Source organism: Drosophila ficusphila, unplaced genomic scaffold (assembly GCF_018152265.1).
Source record: "Drosophila ficusphila isolate 14025-0441.05 unplaced genomic scaffold, ASM1815226v1 contig_607, whole genome shotgun sequence".
In the NCBI taxonomy this organism is placed as follows: domain Eukaryota; kingdom Metazoa; phylum Arthropoda; class Insecta; order Diptera; family Drosophilidae; genus Drosophila; species Drosophila ficusphila.
The window spans coordinates 1,961,507-1,969,145 of NW_025064537.1; the positions used below are offsets into that span (position 1 = coordinate 1,961,507).

The 7,639-nt window shown below is 39.5% G+C and overlaps 3 protein-coding genes across 3 annotated transcripts; 1 reads left to right on the forward strand and 2 right to left on the reverse strand.

Annotated features, from left to right (window-relative positions):
* The first annotated feature begins 2,794 nt into the window (after positions 1-2,794).
* On the forward strand, positions 2,795-3,760 carry LOC108098695. Its single transcript, XM_017201804.2, has 2 exons — positions 2,795-2,994; positions 3,051-3,760. Exons 1-2 carry the CDS (start codon positions 2,853-2,855, stop codon positions 3,683-3,685), a joined length of 777 nt encoding a protein of 258 aa, XP_017057293.2. The 5' UTR covers positions 2,795-2,852; the 3' UTR covers positions 3,686-3,760.
* A 65-nt stretch (positions 3,761-3,825) lies between these two features.
* LOC108098710 lies at positions 3,826-4,349 on the reverse strand. Its single transcript, XM_017201825.2, has one exon. The coding sequence runs from the start codon at positions 4,250-4,252 to the stop codon at positions 3,902-3,904; it is 351 nt and encodes a 116-aa protein (XP_017057314.1). The 5' UTR covers positions 4,253-4,349; the 3' UTR covers positions 3,826-3,901.
* Positions 4,350-4,382: 33 nt separating this feature from the next.
* On the reverse strand, positions 4,383-7,064 carry LOC108098709. The gene is made up of 4 exons (XM_017201824.2): positions 5,504-7,064; positions 5,180-5,284; positions 5,027-5,123; positions 4,383-4,844 (listed from the first exon to the last, which is right to left on the reverse strand). Exons 1-4 carry the CDS (start codon positions 6,950-6,952, stop codon positions 4,405-4,407), a joined length of 2,091 nt encoding a protein of 696 aa, XP_017057313.2. The 5' UTR covers positions 6,953-7,064; the 3' UTR covers positions 4,383-4,404.
* Positions 7,065-7,639: the final 575 nt, after the last annotated feature.

The following is a 7,639-nucleotide window of genomic DNA, read 5'->3' on the forward strand; positions in this document are numbered from 1 at the left end:
CCTAATCTAAAATTTCTTATCATGTTTCGTTTACTTATAATTTGCATTTAATGGTAAATGAGTAGAGCTAATTTAATGATAACTAAATATGTCATTACTCAATTTTTTATTTAACCAATTTTAGTTTAATAAATGAATTTTTACATTTCTAACCATAAACTACTAACTTCTGGTTGGTTTAAAACTCTATTAACTTTCAACCAAAAAGAGATGACCATGGTGGTGACAAAAGAGAACATATATACTAGAATATATGGTCTTCTATAGTGCCTTGGAATTTCTGGATGATATTATCATTCACATTGCATGAATATAAGGCATGAGCAATTTGTTCAGCACTTCAGTCGTCTGAGATATATTTATGGCACAACTCGCAGTCGCCAGAATTAACGATCGGATTTCAAATTAAACGGAAGTAAAAACGAAAGTAAGAAAAGATTCTAGTGTAAATGGTGACCCAAAACTACGTTGGAAGGAAGCGCACATGAATCATTAAAAATATTTCTTATCAAATTCGACTTTACCCCATACTTTGTTAATGAAACAAACATAAATCCAAAAAAAATAGCATGAGTCATGTACACAGTTTACTTTGTTGTTGCTCTAACAATTTGTCGTCCAACTAAAAAAAAAAAATGTTTAACTAATTAAAAACAAAAATGTTTAATTTTTAACAAATAATATCAATTTCCTCGACCATTCGACTAATCTTGATAAAGTGATTATGACAGTGGGTGAATAAGTTCACTTTTGCTGATTTAACTTAACACAAAAGTGAGACTTTTTGTCGTCCATTAGATAAGCTCAAGTATATTAAATTAAATCCATTGCAGAATGTCGCTTCACTCGTCCGCATTTAATGGCAGGCTGCTGGTGATGCTGCTTTTACATGTGGCCATAACAAATGGATATGTGCATGTCAGGAATCGCGGTAGAGAAACCTATCCGAATAATGAAGGCCCGAGCAACTGGGATAGACCTCTATCCCCACCAAGCAGTTTTTATAATTTCCAGTATCCATTGGCACCCGCCAATCCGATTGGCTGGAATCCTTTTATGATTCCCCGAAGACCTCCGCTGGCGAGTTTAGAACCGTTTCCGTATCCGGTGGGCGGACTTTTTCCGCAAATCTACATTCCACAAGGACCTTATCCCAGAGTTCCTCAACCAGGAGCCACCTTCTTGCATTCAAAGCCCAAAGTTGGTTTGCCAGTTGGTGAGTTGCTACCAAATCCAATTTATTAACATTAAAATTTAAAAATCTTATATTCTAAAGGATCAGATATTGGTAATACAAAACCCAGAAAGGATAGACCCAGGAATTTCAATAGAACTCCGATTGTTTCTCCGATTCCTGGTCCCCGTATTTGTGTTCCTTTAAAAGATGAAAACGCCAAAGGGAGTTTAGATGTAGAATGGGTCGATTGCTATCCAGCACCGCCAAAGGAAAAAAATCAGATCGGTTCAACTGGCTCCCAACTGGTAAACCAAACCTTAGGAAATTTCAACTTGATCGTCTGGACTATAATTGTGACCAGCTATTTTCACTGAAAACCGACTATACAACGAAGCTCACCCATATTTCTCAACTAGAGGGCCTGTGTCCGCTTCGCTGGTCAACACAATTTAACAACATAATAATCCATGTTGCAACCTTTTTCAAATATATGGAAGTATAGAAAGATGGTGATTTAACACTTTTCCAGTTTGACTTTTCCACTTGCGCAGCACAATCCAGCCGTTTCTCTTTTAAACCTTAACGCACTGCAATATCGGTATATAGTCGCCATTGGTCCAATATCTAAATTTTCATTATCACTGTAGTTCGCAGTGGGGTCATATTGGAATGCCATGCGATTGAATGATGCCAATGATCTCCATGTGCTCATTTGTCTTTCTTCGCTTAAGTTTTGTGAATATACTGGCTGCTGGCTTGGATGTCTGCGGCCAATGTTTGCACGTCGTCCTCTAAGCATTTTGGACTATGGACAGAGTGGTGAATTTATTCTCAAATGCACGATCCACATAATTTTCACAGTTCAACTTAAATTGAATAAAAATTCTTTTTTTTTCACAATATCAAAGTGAACACAAAAATTGAGTTAAAATGCTATGGGAGCGTGTTTGTCAGTGTGATGAGGTAGCAACTCACTTTATATGCGACAATATTGCAATTTTCTTACGGATCCCTAATTTTTTTCAAAATAAATTATAGCCTATTTAACTCCACGATAATATAGCATTCTATCGGTGAAAGAATTTTTTAAATCGGACCAGTAGTTCAGGAGCCTATTCCCTGCAAACAAACAAACAAACAAACAAACAAACAAACAAACAAACAAACAAATTTTACCTCTTTATAATATTAGTATAGATTAAGGAGGCATAGCAGTATTATCAACCCTAAAGCATTTTTAGTATACTATCTTATAAACATAGAGTATACACAACTTAAAATAAATGTGACCTGAAGTTTGTTTCTTAACTTAAAACTTTAATTTACAGGTAAAATTGAACTCATTAGAATACAAAAGTTGTAGTTATACTAGTCTTATATTTAGCTTATAATAACTCAAAAATTGTTCCAAAGATGGAAGGAAAGTAAAATTCTATATCAAGAATCCCATGTTTTGTTAAAAATCTATAAGTTCAAAAAATCAACCCAAAAAAACGATACATCGATAAAAATATTAAAAGATTAACGGAACTGCGATGCTAAGAGTTGTCACCTGGTTACCCTGAAACAACCCTGAGTTGATTTTATGTCATCAAGTTGACAGATGAAACTTGCAAGTCACCTTAGCTGTCAACCAAAATCATTCTGAAAGTCCGTAAAAACTTTCTCCCAAGCAATGGACAAAAAACCGAATTATGTGCTGAGCGAACGCGACTTGGATATTAAGGCAGATATGGCGTTCGTGGACAGTCTTTTAAAGGACCTTCGACTGGAGGTGGAGCCACGGGCTCGTGGCCTAATCCTAGATCTGGCTTACAGTGAGTTCAGACCTAATATAAAAGGAGGAGTTTACCTAACACTCCCGAATATTTAGCTTTGGCAAGGGACAAGCTCGTTGAGGCCCAGCGTTTTGCAAAGCTGGCAAACCACTCGAACGTGTCGGTCGAGGATCTGGAGATGGCCCACCTGGAGCGGACAGAGGAGCTCAGGAGGAGACCCCTCCAGCAGCTGATGAAGTCCCTGGTTCCCGGCCAGCCCACCCTGCCCATGCCGAGCATAAGCCATGGCCTAATGCTGCCAGCCTGGCGTCAGTGCCAAGTGGGAGCGACTCCCGAGCTGAAGGGCGGAGCCTCTGATACCACCCAACCGAACCCGAGGATCGGATTGCCCCTTAATCCGGGTGCTCCTGTTGCGGAAGTAGTGGGTCCTACTTCTAACAGCTCTTCGGTTCCAGCTCGTGCTGCTCCGCTTTCCAAGCCTCGTGCCGGGGTCTTAAATCAAAGTCAATCCGTGACTTGTTTCTCCTCTTCTGGAGTTCCTGGTGGAACCACTCGACCCACTGCAGTTCGTCCAGCCATAAATGCTCCACCTTATAAAGCTGTCAGTGGGAAGTCAGTGGTAGCATCTAAACCATTCAAGTCCTCGATCGCAGGGACCTCCTCCAATTCCTCTGCTTCTCAACCTGGGGGAATTCAGCCCGCAAAAAAGAAGTCACGCATGCATAAATAAAGTCTACACAAATCACTAATAAGAATTAGTGAACAATAAGTAATAAATAATAAGAATAGTGAATATATATCTTTCAGCATTGCATATTTCTTGTTCTAGTGGGCTTGTTCTAATTTTATAGAACAAAACGACCAATTCGATTTTGCGTTCAGTGAAAGGTCGGTTTTATTTGTTAATATGACATTGAATATAGATTTGATGCGTGTTTAACTTAATTCAATCTTCGCTGCCGTTCATGAAGTCATCAATGCCCTTCTGGAAATCCTCCCTGAAGCGGTTGTAGTAGAAGGGCACGTGAACGCCCAGGGTGGTGAACGTCTTCTTGACCGACTCGTTCCAGGCATCCACCATGGACTCCTGCCAGGGCTTCACCCCCTTATCCCTGTCGCAGTTCTCGCACCGCCAGCAGCAGAACCGGTTCATCATGTTCTCCGACACGGGCTTCACTTCCCTTTTCACTTCATCCAGGAGATCCTGCGAGTGACCGGCACTATCCCAGAATCCCAGCTCCTGGGTGCCATAAACCACACCGGCCACAATTGCCAGTCGGATGAGGAAGAAAGCCATTCGATGGCGGTGGATCACAAAAATTTTGATTTGTCCAAATTTTGGATCTATTTTTTCAAATATTTTGACAAAAGTGTTCAGTGTAAAAGAAAAGGGAAGTCAATGAAAAAATATTTAAAACATTTTAGGCCATGTTTCAATTACTCTTTGATTTATTTATTTCGGTACTGCATTCGTTTTTTTTTAGGTGTACCTTTTGATTGGATACTAAAACAAGATTCTTGAATCTCCAATTCTATTTTGTCTACTTTTTTTATCAGATTGTCTTGTTGTTTCTTCAGTTGTTTTACATCATTCCGCTTCATCAGCACTAATTTCTTCGTTTGATCGAAGTCAGCTAACAACTTGGGATACGATTTTAGGCCACTTTTGAAGCGAGCCTGTTGGATTTTGGCCCGAAGTTTGTTGTGTAGTACATTGCTCTCGTGAACTCGATCACGCAACGCCAAAAGTTGTCCTCGCCTTTCAAGCAGCTCGACTTTGGCTACCCGAAACTTTTGACCTAGCAACTTGCGTCTGCATCTCATATGTGAAATTGTGTGAATTTTGTTTTTGACCAGGGTATACATTCGGTTCAGCTCTTCGTTTCTATCTGCAAGAATAAAGATGGTAATTAGATTAAAACGGAGTTGGTTAACTCGTTATTTATGCAATAATAAATAGTTTCGTCGATCTAGACAAGTCTGCTTGACTGTCCGTATCAACGTATCAACAAAATAAGCAAATCAATCAAATTGTTCGAATGACTTTCTTGTTGCTCGTTGATATACTTACTATGCAAAGTATTTGCCAAATCCTGAACACCTTGTTCGGTGGAAAGATACGTATCTATTTTTACCTCTCCAGATAGGGTATCTGTGTTATTGATTTTCTGCGAAATAACATTTAAGGTCTTTTTCTAAGCTAGTTACTATAGGTAACTATTACCTTCTTAATGTATGCATAGTTGTGCTGCTTTACGATCAAAACTGTGCGCGTCTCAGAGATTGCATCGCGCTTTTTCCTCATTTGTCGTAGGAGCCCTTCGGTAACCTAATAAAATGTTCAAATAGCTTTTAAAAGTATTATTTCATATACAAGGTTTTTCTTTATGATAATAATTACGCTACCTAAATATTTTATATAAATATTTTTCTACGCCGATTGTATCCGGGTAACTTTGAAATGCACACAAATAGTTTTTCTTACTCCTTTACCCGTTACCAATTAATTGTTACCAAAGTTTTAGTCTGTTTTTGTAAAAAGACTTACATTTTGAAGGCGATCTGAAGGTGCGGCACGACCATAAATGGTGTTTCTGAATAGCTTCTCCAGCCGTTCGAATTGTTCAGTTTCCTCAGATTTTTTCTGCTCGAACTCCGTGTTCAGTCGATCCCTTTCCGCCAGAAGGAGTTCCTCGGCCTCCCGTTCTTTCAGCATCCAGCGGTCCAGTTCGTAAAGGGCACTCATGTACCGCCCTCGATAGGCGTCGTTGAGCTCGGAAGTGGTGCTCGGCGTTATCAGGGAATACTTGAAGCGGCGCAGATAGTATTCGGTCATTCGTTTGGTTAGAAAGTCGTTCTCGTACTTCTCCCAGAAGTGGTCATCGACTTCCTCGCGAAGTCGATCCAAGAGCTTGCCCTTGTCCAGATTCTTCCTTCTCACAAGGTCTTCGTTTTCTAAATTCTCCACCACTTGATCGACTATCTCGGTCAGAACGTTTTCGCAAATGCTATCGACACAAACGGTCTGGCGAACTCGCTTGGGAATAGATTCTACGGACCCGATTGTAATATCAGCGAATTCCGGTACGATACTCGATTTGTCTTGTTTGTTCTCCGATCCCCAATCGATGTCGTCGTCTGATTCCAGTTCGGAGGACGAAATCATAGCCAGACCTTGTGCATCGGATTCATCGGACATCGGAAACATTGTGTCGTCCATAGCTTCATCGTATTGGTCTGTGGCCAATGTGCCATCCGTATAAGTGAGGGAGGAGCTGTATGTCAAAGGGTTCCGGAACTTTCCGAGGTCCATATCGCTTTCCGACCGCTTCAAATCGTGTTCTGAGCTCGAGCGGGCACTAATCTCGTCCAAATCGGGCAGATTCCTGATGCCATCGAGTAGGTTGAATCGCATCCTGATGTTCGAGTCGGAGGATGCACTCATTCGGCCATCAGATTTAAACAAAGAGCTGAGCTCCGTGTGAAAACTGCTGTCATTCTCTCCTGGTGCAAAACCCTCCTCATCGACAAACTCACTTTCCGAAGAACTAGATATTTCAAAACTTTTACTTTGCTCGAATTGAACCTTTTCACTTGATTCCTTTTTGATGATCTTATAAATTTGCCAAGGCTGGTCGCTCCCATCAGAACTCCGGTTTGTTAAAGCCGAGGACGTATGTTTTCTTGAAGCTATCGAGGTCAGTGATTTACTCACCTTTAGTCTGATGAAAGATTTCGACTTTTTGGCCTTCAGCTGTGGAGAGACAGCACTGGGAGTTGGGGATGGGAAAAACTCGTCGGATGGAATACTTGGGCTCCGAGTGCCCAAGCTGGCCTGCGATCTTTTTGTACTGACAAAGTTCGAAAACGACTCTGCATTTTCGACATCCTTCACGACTTTGGAAACCTTTTGTGCCCGCTGACCGTCTTTCCCAAGAGATTTTATGCTCTGATCAGAGAATCCGCCTGCAATGTTTGATTTTTTTGGCTTTACCATTTTTGAAAAACTGATGAACTAGTTGCGCAGAAATACGTGCAGAAACCGCACGATGAAAAACGTGTAAAACTAAAAAGAAAACAAAAAACAAGAAACACAACTAAACAGTAGAACTAAATATTGTGTATTATGATCATATTTGAGTGAAAACTCCCAAAAGAAATAAGTATTGATAGATATATTTTTTTCTTAGCTTATTGCCTGAAAATGAATAAATAAAAATATCATTTAGTTAATTGCAAAGCAGAACTCAAATTCAAAATCTGTCTTTCATAAAGATTATAAGGATCAATCAGTTAATGTGTACATTTTCAAAGCTAATAAAAAAGAAGTCTAACCGACTTTTGTTAACTTTTTAAGCTGTTATTTTAACGGATGATAATTTAGCAAAGACATTATTTTGGTTTGGTACTTCGATAAGCCAGGTCTGTTTCCGCCTAGTCGATATTTGAGAAATCGAATTTTTAATGGTTTTCGTCTAAGCTATCGATAGGCTGAATTTTTAAATAGGGTCATTCACATGTGAACAATTATTTTAAAATTAATGGTATTCTTGAATAAATTGATGACAGATGAACAAATCATAATTGTTTTTTTGTGTTGTTTACATCTTATTTAAACTTCAAAACAACTCAATGTTGTCTTAAATGATATTATTAATCCAAAAGTTAATGACACAGCGTTTAT